At 43.9% G+C, this 16517-nt stretch overlaps 1 protein-coding gene across 2 annotated transcripts in view; it reads right to left on the bottom strand.

The window, feature by feature from the left end:
- The window catches only part of npas1 (neuronal PAS domain protein 1), a 374233-nt gene that overhangs the window by 14564 nt on the left and 343152 nt on the right, over positions 1-16517 (bottom strand). For both annotated transcript variants that reach the window (XM_051934005.1, XM_051934009.1), the window contains 2 exons: positions 12565-12761; positions 2732-2838 (listed from right to left, as the gene is read on the bottom strand). In XM_051934005.1, the coding sequence (XP_051789965.1) occupies positions 2732-2838; positions 12565-12761 (304 nt within the window). The remainder of the gene's footprint in view (positions 1-2731; positions 2839-12564; positions 12762-16517) is intronic.

Below are 16517 nucleotides of genomic sequence, written 5' to 3'. Positions count from 1 at the left end.
TTGAAGTTACTCAGGGGTTGGATATTCCAACAAGACAATGTTCGAAATCTACAAAGGCATTCATGCAGAGGGAGAAGTACAATGTTCTGGAATGGCCGTCACAGTCCTCTGACTTGAATATCAGCGAAAATCTAAGGGATGATTTGAAGCAGGCTGTCCATCAAATTGAACTGAACTGGAGAGATTTGTATGAAGAATGGTCAGAAACACCTCCATCCAAAATAGGAGGACAGCGTCTAGAGGCTGTTAGATTTACAAAATGAGGCTCAACTAAGTATTGATGTCATATCTCTGATCTGGTGCCCACATTTATGCACCTGTCTAATTTTATTATGATGCATATTGCATATTTTCTGTTAATCCAATAAACTTAATGTCACTGCTGAAATCCTACTGTTTCCATAAGGCAGGTCAGATATTAAAAGGAAGTTGATACTTTGAAAGCTCAGCCAATGAGAAACAAAAATCCAAAGAATTAAGAGGGGTTCCCAAACTTTTTCATATGACTGTATAGTCGTGGGGAATAAATCTTCAGCCAATCCTGCGACACACTGCTCCTCTTACACCAATCACAACTGACGCAGGTGCCTTCAGTACAGGTGCTTCCCTCAGTCCTTGCAAGGCATTTATTAAATATGGCTAGTGGTCTGCCGTGCGAGCGAGTGAGAACGAGCGCGAATTTGAACACATCCTGACGCGCTCCCTTCAGAGGAGCACTACAAACGTAAGTTACTTTTTCTTCAGTATCCCCTTCTCACACTAATGCACGCACTAACTAAACATTCCGCACCTTTCTCTTTGCTACCGGCAGGGGCTAAAGAGACTCTCCCCTTTATAAAGGGGTATGCACAGCGTCCTCTAGCAGGCCTGACCCCAGAGGTGCACCTGATCTGTCCCGCTGCGTGAACCTCCCGAAGCCAAAGTTAAAAATGATCACGAAAGCGCACCCCGCACTTCAACAACTTAAACAGGTAAGTGCTTTAACTTTTATTTTGCAAACAAAATCGACTTTTGTTTAAACTGGTAATGCCTAGCCAGGCACATGACCACAATATCTCTCTGCTACATGGGTGGGCGCTGTGTCTTTTGAGGACCCAGACTCATACTAAATCATGTCAATTACTTGTCATGGTAATGTAATATATTTAAAAATATTTGATATCTCTTGTTCTTTGTTTACCTTTCATCTGTATGCTCGTGTGTCTGAAACTCTCTTGACCGGTGGTCCTTCACCTAACCAGCACTTTGCTCGACTCCTGAATGCTACTTGTCTTCGAAGGCAACTCTCAGCAAGGCTCCTACTCCCTTTACACCTCTTTGTGTGTTTCACACTCACACTTCCTCTTTTGATCACATCGCCAAACCCAAACTGACTGGTCACATCCAAGCCAAGCTGACCAATCAGATGGCTTGGAGGAACCAGACACACACACACACACACACACAGATGGTTATGTCACAATGTCTGTTACTATGATTGGCTGCTCACCATTGGATCGTGTGGCTTTGAATATATTATGTCACATGTTCCTACATTGGTACGTTCAAACTTTTAGTCATTCTGAATATTTTTATATTGACATATTGGTGCCATTTCCCTTTTTTGTGACCAAATTCTTGTTTATTTTAAATAAGAGACATCAACATAAATCAAAAATTGAGAAAGAAGTATTCAAATCAACAACTTCTACGGTTCAATTTGATTTTATACTTTGTGGCAGACGGCTGGGAGTGGCACCCAGCCGGGACGCCCAGGAGGACAGGAGGAGGGCTCATGCCTCCTCCAGACCACGAGAGGGCAACCGCCCTGGTTCCTTTAGGGGCCACGGGTGCAGGGCTTGGAAGCCCAACCCTGTAGGGGCCCGTGGTCTCCGCCAGGGGGCGCCCCTATGCCTGAAGGACCCAGAACCCCAACACTTCCGCCACACCAGGAAGTGCTGGGGAGAAGAAGATTGGGAGCACCCGGAGGGCTTCCGGGAATACAGCCGGCACTTCCGCCACACAGGGGAGTGTCAGGGATCACCTGGAGCCCATCCGGGCACTTATAAAAGAGGCTGCCTCCCTGCAAAGAAGGACTGGAGTCGGGTGAGGAGTGGACAAGGTTTGTGTGCAGGAGAGTGGAGGCGGCCTGAAGAGCAGGCAGAGACTGAGAGAGGCCTGGACTTTGGGGGAGTTTGGTGCTTGAGGCACTGGGTTGTGCACTTTATTGGACTGTAAATATGGCAAATAAACGTGTGGTGGACTTAAAGATAGTGTCTGTCTGTCTGTGTCTGGGCAGCTTATCACAACTTAGTTAATATCAATCTGCATTCAGTCTCATCTCAGTAACTTAAGACTTTTAATTCCCTTCAAATGGTTTTCACATTCAGACAACCACGACTTCTAGTCAGTTTCAGTTTGGGTGGCATGGTGGCGCAGTGGTTAGGGATACCACCTGACAGGTGCAGGTTTTTGGGTTCAAATTCTGTGCCCTCCTGCAATTCTAAATTGACTCAGTCAAGGAATTGCCTAATCCCGCCATGAGAGCCATGGGCCACTACAGCCCTCACATGGATTAAGTGATGCATTTATTTTATAGTCATTGATTATTTACATTTTATTGCTGAGTTTTTACCACTTAAAAATATAAATCCCATACCTGTGTATGCCAGATTCAGTAGCTCATATTTTATTTCATTTGAATGGCACTTGGCTGCTTTCATGTACTGAATGGGACTTGCTGGATACTTACAGTCCTCGTGGCTCTGTCGAATGGAGTCCACGTCCTCCACATGAACGAAATGGTAGCAGCTTTGTCCAACTACTTCAGCTGGGCTGAGGTCCATGTAATCCGAGATTCTGTGTGGACACAAAGACAGCTAATTAAATGCATAAGCCATAGGATACAAGACCTCAGTTATTGGGCCCACTGCCAGAGCTGGCATCAGTGAGAGCTGAGGATCACTCCTGCTCGACACCCAGTTATCCTGCACAATCTTCTTCGGCATTAAATCTCAAAAGATTCATTCTTCAGAGTTTCAATACATAATAAAACAGCAGGTCACAGCAACATGTGGATTAGATTTGAAAAAGCATACTTTATTTATATATATATCCTGCGGTCGGTTGGCACCCTGCCCGGGATTGGTTCCTGCCTTGTGCCCTGTGTTGGCTGGGATTGGCTCCAGCAGACCCCCGTGACCCTGTGTTCGGATTCAGCTGGTTGGAAAATGGATGGATGGATATATGTATATTTATACACTGTGCGGGATGCCATCTGGGGGCCTTACCAAGACAGGATGTCCACAGCTTCAAAGGACCAAAAAACACAGCATGCACAGGGCATTGTCTCTCCTGGATCACTAGACAGCAGCACCTCGGATTCCCACAGGGCATCATGGGAACTGGGGTTCTTTGCCTCAGCCCTGTTGGGTTCTGTGGGCAGTGCCAGGGCATGCTGTGGGAACTGGTGAACCCTACTTTGTCACCTCATCCGGAAGTGCTTCCAAACCACAGTTTTGGGACAACTGAAGTGCTTCCAGGTGTCACATAAAAGCAGCTGCCCACCACAACTCAGAAAGCCAGAGTCAAGAGGAAGAAGACAACACTTGCATGAAGAGTGAAGAGATTGAGAAACAGAGAGGATGACAGAGGACAACAGTAAAACAGTCAACATATTGCTGTATGCTGATTTGAACTCAAGTGACCACAGGTGGCACAGTTAAGCCACAACAATGTTATAAAACAGGTCCCCGCCAGCAGACGGTCAGGAAATCCTGCCGACTACGCCACTTGTGGCCCCCGAGAGGGTGCTGCAGCTCCCCAAACAGCCGACACACAGGCTTGAACACCAGTCAAATTAAACAAGAAGATTTTATTTTGTGTGAAAATCTTCCTTGTAAGAGTTTCCCACCCCACAATCACATTCACAGTTGTGTAAATGTGGTACATTTATGTATGGAGCAGGCTAATCAAACTCATACATACGCAATCGTGATGCTGAAGAATGTCATTGGCTGGTAGAGAAGCCACCCACCTACTGCAATGAGACCCCATCACCTGCATTCAAGAGTATCTGACTGTGCTCCACAACTGAGCACACAAGATGATGAGGAGCATTATAGTGCCCCTACTCTGCGTATGGGGGATCAGGGGAAAGTAAGTGGATAGCCGCTATGGCCTGGCATATGTAACGACAATGAATATTAGAGACCGTGTGAAACACTGAGGGTTCATCTAGTTACCTTACCAACAAGCCAACCACCACATATTGCACCATCATGTTTGCCAAGCTACTTTGCTTCATAATAAATGAATTACATTTGACCGAGGGTGGCATGGTGGTGCAGTGGTAGCGCTGCTGCCTCACAGTAAGGAGACCTGGGTTCGCTTCCCAGATCCTCCCTGCGTGGAGTTTGCATGTTCTCCACGTGTTTGAGTGGGTTTTCTCCGGGTGCTCCAGTTTGCTCCAACTGTCCAAAGACATGCAGGTTAGGTGCATTGGCGATCCTAAATTGTGCTTGGTGTGTGTGTGCCCTACAGTGGGCTGGCGCCCTGCCCAGGATTTGTTCCTACTTTGCGCCCTGTGCTGGCTGAGATTGGCTCCAGCAGACCCCCGTGACCCTGTAGTTAGGATGTAGCGGGTTGGAAAATGACTGACGTTTGTCCAAGGCCACCGAGACATAATGATTGTCCTTCTCTTTTTGGCCTCACAGATGACTTGTGCATTAACGGATTGTAAATGCTCACATTTACCAAAAGCAGCCTCATTCTCGCTAGATGCCCTTATAATTCTTTACATTTATACAGCACTTTTCTTACTACTTTTAGTAAGTGGGGAGCCACTTCAAACACCACTAATGTGTAGCATCCACCTGGATGATATGATGGCAACCATTTTTTTGTGCCAGTACTCTCACCACATGTTAGCTGTTAGGTGGTGAAGGGGTGAGAGACAGTTAGCCAATTAGAGACAGGAGATGATTAGGGGGCCATGACTAGACCATGGGGGGGGGGCAATTTAGACTGAACATCGGGATACACCCTATTCTTTATGAAGAACGCCCAGGGGTCTTTAATAAACCACAGTCAGGACCCCAGTTTTTACATCACATCCGAAGGGCAGCACCATTTTTACAGCCCAGTGTCCCCATCACTGCTTTGGGGTATTGGGATTCACCTTCAAACCACAGGGTAGGCACCCCCTGCTGGCATCACCAGCACCTCTCCTGCCAGCCACCCGAGCTTTTCCCAAATTGTCAGGATAAGTCATTTTCAAACACTCCCTTATGTTACAGTTTACGTTTACTTATTGTTAATTATGAGATGCTCCCAAGAGAATTAAGGAACTGGAGTGAATCAATGGCTGAAACACTTTATAACTGAATCAGTAAAGTTTTCTTAAAATAACTCTTTCTTTGTTAAGTTCAACTGTATTTGAATTACATTTTTCAGAATCCAAAAAATATGACATAGAGGGTCCCCCATCTAAGTACTGGCCGGGCCCAAACATGCTTCGCTTCAGGCCGATGACCTCTTCTGAAGTTGCAGGTGGCATGGCAGCTGGCACACGATTGTAATCTGAGTGCTGTAAATGGCTCCAATTACGTTAAAGGAACCAGACAGTGCAGCAAATTGCCATTTCGGGAAGCTATGTTTTATATACAACCCCGTTTCCAAAAAATTTGAGACACCAAGTAATTAACTCTTTTAGGGCTCATTTTTTTTTTGTTTCTTTTCTCCCAGGGCTGAATATTTTTCCAAAAACTAACATTTTTTAAAAAAGAACACAAAGCAATTGTTTAACATATCAAATCAACAAAAAATATTTACTTTTGACAAATGTTACTGTCTTGCATGTTGTATGAGCCTGCATACTCTATGATTTCACATACATATCACATACATTTTACACAGCAAAGTCTGATGTCGCTCAAAGCAGCCAATTTCAGTCATTGCCACATTGCACTCCTTACAATGTGTGTTGCTTTGGTGCCTATTTTTCAATTGTCTGTTGCTGCACTTTCTCACATATATTGTTAGTGTGTACTGTAGAGAGACAAGTCACCCATTTGCCATCGTGCCATGCCACTGCCACCAAGTTTTCTGCCTGCATGAAAACCGTATTGTCACCTCTTTTCATCTTCTGAAACTTTATGAACTTTATGTATGGCATTATAGCCTGGCTCACCCCATGGGATTTGCTTCTGTTTATTACAGAAGTGAATAAAACTTTGCAGCAGCACGTACCTAAGCCACCAGGGGACAAAACACGTTTGGACCAATGCTCCCTGAAGTTATACACCAGTTCTGTCCCATCTCTATTTGTAATGCCACAGCGCGCTTCATCTCGTCTTTCGTTGTGGGTTTCCACTTTGAAAAATGAGAATGCGATGCAAACGCAGCCCACGATTCAAAAAAATTCTCTGCCTACCTGTTTGTCTCGTCTGACAGTAGCTGAAAAGCAGCATTAGGAGAGAGCAGCCTGAAGTACAGCAGCTGGTGATCTGTCGTGTCCAACAGCAAGCCATGCCGTCTTGTAAACTCCGGTAGCCAGATCGGCTCTCAACGGATCAATGTCTGTGTATTTATCCCATGCGAACCTTGCCGTAGATGCATCGGCTGCGCGAAGGCACTCAACTGGCAGCAGATCCGCTGGCGCGGCATCGACTGGTGTCTGATCAGCTGATGCCTGCTTCTCACTCTCTTGCTCGATCTCCTGATCACTGCCAATAAAGTCCGATTCTGAAAAATCAAGAGTCCGACTCCACGATAATGCGCAAAACATCGTCTGCCGAGTGTTTTCTTTTCTGCACTTGCTTCGCTGCCTTTTCACATGTCGGTGCCATCTTGCCTTTGTTTACATTTCGCAACTCACGCACACGCAAGGTTTATCTGCCGAATCAACGAGTCTAGCATTCCTCCAAGCACAGAGGGAATGCCTGTGACGTGACAGTGAGATTTGTCGCCATTAACAGCTGATTGTCGCCCCCTATCCTTGGATGTCGACTTTTGTCGACATTCGCCTTCAACCCCTCCTGTCGACAAAAGTCGACATCTGCCCTAAAAGAGTTAAAGGTCTCTTGCTGGACTCCCTCACTCGTCTTTTTCAGTTTTTTTTGTGGCCGGCCTGCCCTAGCAGATTTCCAGCTGTGCCGCACTCTTCCCCTTACTTCATGATTGATTGAAGTGGATATTCAATGACATGGGTGTTTTCTGCTCTCCATCCCCTGACTTGTGCTGTTCATGGATCCGCTTGAAGTGTTCGTCTGTCTTCATTGTGAAGGTTAGTCCACCATACTGACTCGACTCCCTCCGAGTTGGTCTTTCCACACTCAGGTGAATTTTTGATGACAAATAATTGAAACTCAGGACAGGTGACCTCCATTGAAGTGATGATGGAACATCTAAAACCAACAAGACTGCAGTGGTGATGATTTAGGGGTGTCATATTAAATAATTAATGAGATCAATTATTTTAGGGTTTTATGTTTGTAATTAATTTAGTCCACCTTGCAGAGATCTGTTTTCACTTTCACTTTCTCTGTTGATCAGTGTCACAAAAGTCAAACTAAATCCATTTTGATTTAATGTTGTCAGTCAGTCATTTATTTACTGGATCACAGAGGGTGCTGGAGCTTATACCCGCTAGCATAGGACACAAGGCAAGAACAAACCCTGGATAGGATGCCAGTCCATCACAGGGAGAACACACACTCGCACCAGGGACAATTTAATGTCACCATTAAACTGCATGTCTTTGGACTGTGGGAGGAGACCCACACTGACATAAGGAGAACATGCAAACACCATACAGACAGAACCCGAGGCACAAACCTTTACCTACTTACTGAGAGGCAGCAGCACTACCACTGTGCCACCATGCTGCCCGATTCAATGTTGTCCATCCATCCATCCATTTTCCAACCCGCTGAATCCGAACACAGGGTCACGGGGGTCTGCTGGAGCCAGTCCCAGCCAACACAGGGTGCGAGGCAGGAACCAATCCTGGGCAGGGTGCCAACCCACCGCAGGACACACACAAACACAAACACACACCAGCACACACTAAGGCCAATTTAGAATCGCCAATCCACCTAACCTGCATGTCTTTGGACTGTGGGAGGAAACCCACGCAGACACGGGGAGAACATGCAAACTCCACGCAGGGAGGACCCGGGAAGCGAACCCAGGTCCCCAGGTCTGATTCAATGTTGTATAACAGTAAAATGAGTTTAATACGGTTGCTTTATAAGCAAACCCCTCCTGTGACTGTTGCTTTGTGAGCTGCAAGAGGTGTAAAGTGAAGTTAGATTCGAATTAAAATCATTTTTAAAAATATTAGAAACATGCCTGAAATGCAAAATATGCATTGTCAATACGTTACGCATACTAGAAAACACAATAGTGACAAAGCTAACAACACCTTGTTGACCAGTCTTTAACTTGTACAGCGTCTTTCATAGCACCTAGCCTCATTTAACACCTTTTAAATCACACATCATGAACCCTCTACCTGAACTATTCAAATACACCAATATTGTATGTAGCATTTTCTGTGAAAGGCAGTATATAAAATAAAGATTGGAAATTCAGTTTGTTTCTCCCATTATCTGTATTGTCAATGTCAATTTCCCATTGGGATTAATAAAGTATCTATCTATCTATCTATCTATCTATCTATCTATCTATCTATCTATCTATCTATCTATCTATCTATCTATCTATCTATCTATCTATCTATCTATCTATCTATCTATCTATCTATCTTTAGCATACTAAAAAACATAATAGTCAGAAAGAAAACAACATTTTGTTAACCAGTCTTTAACTTATATACCGCCTTTTATAGCACCTAGTCTCATTTGACGTGTTTTAAATCACAAATCATGAACCTGCTACCCAAAACTATTCAAATACAGTTAGGTCCATAAATATTTGGAGAGAGACAACTTTTCTCTAATTTTGGTTCTGTACGTTACCACAATGAATTTTAAATGAAACAACTCAGATGCAGTTGTAGTGCAGACTTTCAGCTTTAATTCAGTGGGGTGAACAAAACGATTGCATAAAAATGGGAGGCAACTAAAGCATTTTTATAACACAATCCCTTCATTTCAGGGGCTCAAAAGTAATTGGACAATTGACTCTTTGGCTATTTCATGGGCAGGTGTGGTCAAGTCCGTCGTTATGTCATTATCAATTAAGCAGATAAAAGGCCTGAAGTTGATTTGAGGTGTGGTGCTTGCATGTGGAAGATTTTGCTGTGAACAGACAACATGCGGTCAAAGGAGCTCTCCATGAAGGTGAAAGAAGCCATCCTTAAGCTGCGAAAACAGAAAAAACCCATCGGAGAAATTGCTACAATATTACAAGTGGCGAAATCTCCAGTTTGGTACATCTTGAGAAAGAAAGCAAGCACTGGTGAACTCAGCAACGCAAAAAGACCTGGACGTCCACGGAAGACAACAGCGGTGGATGATCGCAGAATCATTTCCATGGTGAAGAGAAACCCCTTCACAACAGCCAACCAAGTGAACAACACTCTCCAGGGGGTCAGCGTATCGATATCCAAGTCTACCATAAAGAGAAGACTGCATGAAAGTAAATACAGAGGGTGCACTGCAAGGTGCAAGCCACTCATAAGCCTCAAGAATAGAAAGGCTAGATTGGACTTTGCTAAAGAACATCTAAAAAAGCCAGCATAGTTCTGGAAAAACATTCTTTGGACAGATGAAACCAAGATCAACCTCTACCTGAAAGAAAAAAAGATATGGAGAAGGCGTTTAACAGCTCATTATCCGAAGCATAGCACATCATCCGTAAAACACGGTGGAGGGAGGCAATGTGATGGCTTGGGTGTGCATGGCTGCCAGTGGCACTGGGACACTCGTGTTTATTGATGACGTGACACAGGACAGAAGCAGCAGAATGAATTCTGAGGTGTTCAGAGACATATTGTCTGATCAAATCCAGCTAAATACAGCAGTCAAATTGATTCATGATACAGATGGACAATGACCCAAAACATACAGCCAAAGCAACCCAGGAGTTCATTAAAGCAAAGAAGTGGAAAATTCTTGAATGGCCAAGTCAGTCACCTGATCTTAACCCAACTGAGCAGGCATTTCACTTGTTGAAGACTAAACTTCAGACAGAAAGACCCACAAACAAACAGCAACTGAAAGTCGCTGCAGTAAAGGCCTGGCAGAGCATTAAAAAGGAGGAAACCCAACATCTGGTGATGTCCAGGAGTTCAAGACTTCAGGCTGTCATTGCCAGCTAAGGGTTTTCAACCAAGTATTAGAAATGAACATTTTATTTCCAGTTATTTCATTTGTCCAATTACTTTTGAGCCCCTGAAATGAAGGGATTGTGTTAAAAAATGCTTTAGTTGCCTCACATTTTTATGCAATCGTTTTGTTCACCCCACTGAATTAAAGCTGAAAGTCTGCACTTCAGCTGCATCTGAGTTGTTTCATTTAAAATTCATTGTGGTAATGTGCAGAACCAAAATTAGGAAAAAGTTGTCTATGTTCAAATATTCATGGACCTAACTGTATACCATGTGGATGCTTGGGGTCACTGTTGCCCCTTTAAACCCAACAGACAGACACTCAGGACACCAGGTAAAAGCACAAAGAAGATATTTTAATTCTGTTTTCTTCTTCCACAATGCTTCCAAGCACCACAGCCACCATAAACACAATTAATAAGCACAATACTAATCACTAATCTCTCCTCCACACCTCCCAGCAAGTTCTGTCACACTCCTCCCGACTCTGGTTCACTTGCTGGGTCTCCGGCAGACCTTTATATAAGTCCTTGACCCAGAAGTGCTTCTCCTCTTTTATTCACATGACTTGCCAGCAATTCCGGGTCAGATGGACAACTTGCTTTATCTTCAGCCTGGAAGTACTTCGGGGCTCCCGTCCCCGTGACTTAGGAGTACTTCTGGGCTATACGGAAAGTACAGACTCCCAGGTCACCCTGCAGCGTCTCCTGCTGGCACCCAGGGCACCTAGCAGGGCTGCGAAGCCGAACTTCAAATCCCATGGTGCCCTGCAAGAATCCGGGGTACCGCTATGCTGCAGGGACATCACCATCTGGTGTCCTGGAGGAGGCAGTATCCCTCAGTAGCTGTTTGTCCCCATCTTTCTCCTCTTTGGGCGTCCCGGCCGGGTTGAGCAGTCAGCCGTCCACCACAGACAATATAGTATCTAGCATTTTCTGTGAAAGGCACTATATAAAGTAAAGATTGACTGACATTTCAGTTTGTTTCTCCCATTATCTGTATTGTCAATAAGTTTAGCATACTAAAAAACACAATAGTGAGAAAGCTAACAACATTTTGTTAACCAGTCTTTAACTTATATAGCGCCTTTCATAGCACCTAGCCTCATTTGACACCTTTTAAATCACACATCATGAGCCTGTTACCCAAACTATTCAAATACACCAATACAGTATCTAGCATTTTCTGTGAAAGGCACTATATACAGTAAAGACTGACTGACATTTCAGTTTGTTTCTCCCATTATCTTTATTATCAATAAGTTTCGCATACTAAAAAGCACAATAGTGAGAAAGCTAACAACATTTTGTTAACCAGTCTTTAACTTATATAGCACCTTTCATAACACCTAGCTTCATTTGACACCTTTAAAATCACACATCATGAGCCTGTTACCCAAACTATTCAAATACATCAATACAGTATCTAGCATTTTCTGTGAAAGGCACTATATACGGTAAAGACTGACTGACATTTCAGTTTGTTTCTCCCTTTATCTGTATTGTCAATATGTTTAGCATACTAAAAAACACAATCGTGAGAAAGCTATCAACAGTTTGTTAACCAGTCTTTAACTTATATAGCGCCTTTCATAGTAACTAGCCTTATTTGATGCCTTTTAAATCTCACATCATGAACCTGCTACCCAAACTATTCAAATATACCAATATAGTATCTAGCATTTTCTGTGAAAGGCACTATATAAAATAAAGATTGACTGACATTTCAGTTTGTATCTCCCATTATCTGTATTGTCAATATGTTTAGCATACTAAAAAACACAATAGTGAGAAAGCTAACAACATTTTATTAACCAGTCTTTATCTTATATAGCGCCTTTCATAGCACCTAGCCTCATTTGACACCTTTTAAATCACACATCATGAGCCTGTTACCCAAACTATTCAAATACACCACTACAGTATCTAGCATTTTCTGTGAAAGGCACTATATAAAATAAAGATTGACTGACATTTCAGTTTATTTCTCCCATTATCTTTATTATCAATAAGTTTCGCATACTAAAAAACACAATAGTGAGAAAGCTAACAACATTTTGTTAACCAGTCTTTAACATTTTATAGCGCGTTTCATAGCAACTAGCCTTATCTGATGCCTTTTAAATCTCACATCATGAACCTGCTACCCAAACTATTCAAATACACCAATACAGTATCTAGCACTTTCTGTGAAAGGCACTATATAAAATAAAGACTGACTGACATTTCAGTTTGTTTCTCCCATTATAACCCATTACCTGTGGAGACCGAGCGCCGTTGTCATACTCTTACCTGTTCTCACAGTAGACCACCTGCAGGTCCATGTTGACACGGAAGACAAACATTTGGCTGTCGATCCGCACCTCACTCAGCGTGGAAGGAGGAAGGGTGTGAGCCAAGGCCACCAGTCCCAGCACTCGTTGCACTAAAGGAGTCGAGTTTTGGGCCACAGCGGCCCGGCTGCGCATGCAGCCAGTCACGTGGATCACCTGTAGGACGGAAAAATGGAGCCGGTGAGACGAGACGCATTTGGCTATTCCCAGACGTGAGCTCCTGGGAATTGTTATAGTGATTACGTGGGGAGGATAAGTTGGGAGGGTGGTCACTAGAAAAGACCAGATGGCCAAAGGTATAAGAAAAGTCACAGAAGGACACATTCAAAGAGCTGCTAAGCAAAAATTGACCGAAGGAGAAAGAGATGACTGGAAGACATCCATCTTCTATCCCGCTTATCCAGTTTAGGGTTCAAAGCAGGAAATAAAAACTCTGAACACAATAGCAGCCCACTGCAGAGCACCCAGGGCTAAATAAGAGTCATAGCGCACTGAAAACATAATGGTTAGCTTCAGTCACTTTGGCATCTACTCCTGATGTCTGTCTGGATAGCCGGTGACGTGGACATTTTCTTGTCTCCATCCCCTGACTTGTGCTTTTCATGGAGTGGCTTGGAGTTTTCTTTGTCCACCGTACTGACTCACCGCAAGTCGGTCCTTCCACACTCAGGCGCATTTAGATGACAATCAACTGAAAACCCAGACAGGTGATCTCCATGAAACTAATTCTGTGACTTCTAACACCAATGGGCAGCACTGGCGATGATTTAGGGGCATCAGAGGGCGATTACTTTAGGAGATCAATTGCTTTGGGTTTATTTTCATAATTAATTTAGGCCACTGTCCAGAGATCTGTTTTCACTTTGACATTTTTTGTTGCTTTCTGTCAAAAAAGCCAAATTAAGTCCACTGTGATTCAATCTTCTTATATAATACGCTACTGTGGCTGTCCGTTTGTCTGTCCAGGATTTTACATCACCTGTAGTTTGCAAACCGTTTGACCTACTGACCTGAAATTTGGTACACATATACTATGTGACCTCTACTGTGATGATTTTTAATCCACTTGTTAGATTTATTTTATTTTATTTTATTGTAGAATCAACTCTCGGCAGCAGGCCGCAGGGCGGCCGTGTGGCACATGTGTACGGGCGCCGTTCTCATCTCTACCCCCTTCGCCGTCACTTCCCCTAACTCATCATATCTTAAATAATTCTTGAGGCAGACTAAACACTTAAGTGCCAGCTTAAGTGAAAACGAACTAAGTAATTGCAACACAAACACTGACATTTTAACATGAAAAGATGCCAACGAAAGAAGAGAAGAAGCAGGCCGCTAGGGTGGAGAAAAGAAGAGCTGCTCAGGAAGCAGCAAGCGCATCAAACTCTGAGCAAACGAATGCTAAACGTCCAGAGAAAGAGGAGGAAAACTAGGAATGCTCACGTCAAGTGGATTCACCTCACGTTATCATGCAGTGCCCTGTTACTGGTGTTGTAAAATAATAAAATGTGAAAACTTCCAAAGGGCACCGTGTTACTGAGCTTGACACTTACCTTTGACCTTCATAGAAGCTCACTTTCAGAAACTGAGCTTTTCCATCTCCACAACACTGCTTGCCTTTCCCCTTTTTTTAAACAAACAAGGTGCTACTTCCACGCTTAATTATTGTACTCCCCTGTTCCCTGTTGTCTGGTTTTACGCCTAAGAAGTCGACCATCGACCGCATCCTCGCACTGAGGGTTCTCATGGAGTGCAAACGTGAATATCGGCAGAGTTTCTTTGCAGCCTTTGTCGATTCTCGTAAAGCGTTTGACTCAGTTGATGGAGCTGCCATGTGGGACATCCTGAGGGTTCGCGAGATCTCCTCAAGGTTGCTGGATATCATGGCAGGCCTGTCCACTGGTACTGTGAGTGCTGTGCAGAGTGGAGGCAGAACCTCTGTGTTTTTCCCAGTTGATTCTGGGGTTCGTCAGTGGTGTGTTCTGCTCCTACTCTGTTTAGTGCTTGTATGGACTGGATGTTGAGCAGGATTGTGGGGTCCAGCGGCTGTGGGGCATCTGTTGGTGAAGAAAGATTAATTGATCTTGACTTTGCCGATGATGCTGTGATCTTCACAGAGTCAATGGAGGCTCTGATCGGGGCTCTCGAAAGACTGAGTGAGGAGTCTGAGTGTCTGGGCTTGTGTGTGTCCTGATAACAACCAAGAGCCAGGCCTTTAATGACCTCTTGGGCACGGCCATCAGCAGTGTGTCTATCTGTGCAGAGAGTGTTGACCTTGTTGAGAGGTTTACTTACATCGGCAGTGACATTCATGTCTCTGGTGACTCTTTCTATGAAGTCAGTAGACAGATTGGGAGAGAATGGGCGGTCATGAGGTCACTGGAAAGGGTTGTGTGGCGCTCTCGATATCTGCAAAAGGACGAAGGTCCAAGTCTTTAGAGTCCTGGTGCTTCCTGTCTTGCTATATGGTTGTGAGACATGGACGCTATCCAGTGACCTGAGATGAAGACTGGACTCCTTCAGTTCTGTTTCTCTTCAGAGAATCCTTGGGTACCGCTGGTTTGAATTTGTGTTGCTCACAGAGTCCTGAATGAGGCACATGACCTGCATTGTGAGGGAGTGTCAGTTACGGCACTATGGCCATGCAGCGTGATTTTCTGGTAGAGATCTGGCTCGCAGGATCTTCATTGTTGAGGACCCAAGTAGCTGGACCAGGCCAAGGGGACGCCCATGTAACACCTGGTATGCGGCAGATAGAGGGTCATTTCTGGAGGGTGGGACTGGACTGTGTGTCTACCTGGGGTTTTCCAACCAGAGTCTTGAGCTGTTTCGTCATGTGGTGGGTGCAGGAACGTGCTGTACCACTGCATATTCCCCAACCTGACCTGACCCGACCTGACATGTTAACCATTTCTGCTGCTAAAACACTCAAGAGTATAGAATTTATTCAGAATTAAGCAGCCAGGGTCCTTACTTAGATAAAGCCTGAACAGTACATCACTTCTGTTCTTTTTTGGTTATATTAGTTACCAATCTCAGATAGATAGATAGATAGATAGATAGATAGATAGATAGATAGATAGATAGATAGATAGATAGATAGATAGATAGATAGATAGATAGATAGATAGATAGATAGATAGATAGATAGATAGATAGATAGATAGATAGATAGATAGATAGATAGATAGATAGATAGAACTCCGCATAAACAATTCAAACTTCTACCTAACACCTCTAAAGGTTAGATAGTCTTACCCCTACTTACCTAATTAAACTCCTTTACCCTTACAACCCTCCACTCTTGCTCATGTCCTCTGGCACTGGATTGCTGAAGGACCCTTAGACCAAACTGATTACATGGGGGGTCTGGTCATTCAGTGTGGCCTCTAAACCTTAGAATGTTTCACCACAATGTGACTGCTCTTTATGGTCTTCTCTTAAAACTCAACTCCAAATCGTTCCCTTCTGTTAGGATTTTTCTTGTCATAACTTGTTGGTGTTGTTTTTCCTTCTCTCTCTTGTGTAACATGTACCTTCGTGACTTTCCTCAGTATTAGCGTGTGCATGTGAAGTCTCATCACTGGTGTCTCAGTCTCTCAAACATGTTCCCATAATTACTGCTCCTCAGGCTCTGTCGTTATTTTTGAGGTGCCTTTCTCACCTTCTGTCCAGTTTTATACTTGGCCATCTATAGAAGCGACTCTCTCAGTGTTCACCTTTACTCCTCCTTGTGTGTCTCACATTCGCACTTCCTCTTCCATCGCATGGCCATAGCCAGACTGACCAAATACCCTAAAGCCAAACTGGCCAATTGGATTGGACTGGACACTTGGACCTTACTGTTTTATTACATAGTACTCTATTGTTTTGTCCTCATTAATGTTATGTATAGTGAATGTGAGTTTGACT

Source organism: Erpetoichthys calabaricus, chromosome 1, assembly GCF_900747795.2.
Source record: "Erpetoichthys calabaricus chromosome 1, fErpCal1.3, whole genome shotgun sequence".
In the NCBI taxonomy this organism is placed as follows: Eukaryota; Metazoa; Chordata; class Cladistia; order Polypteriformes; family Polypteridae; genus Erpetoichthys; species Erpetoichthys calabaricus.
The sequence above is the reverse complement of the archived record's forward strand: the minus strand, read 5'-3'. Positions and strand labels throughout refer to the sequence as shown.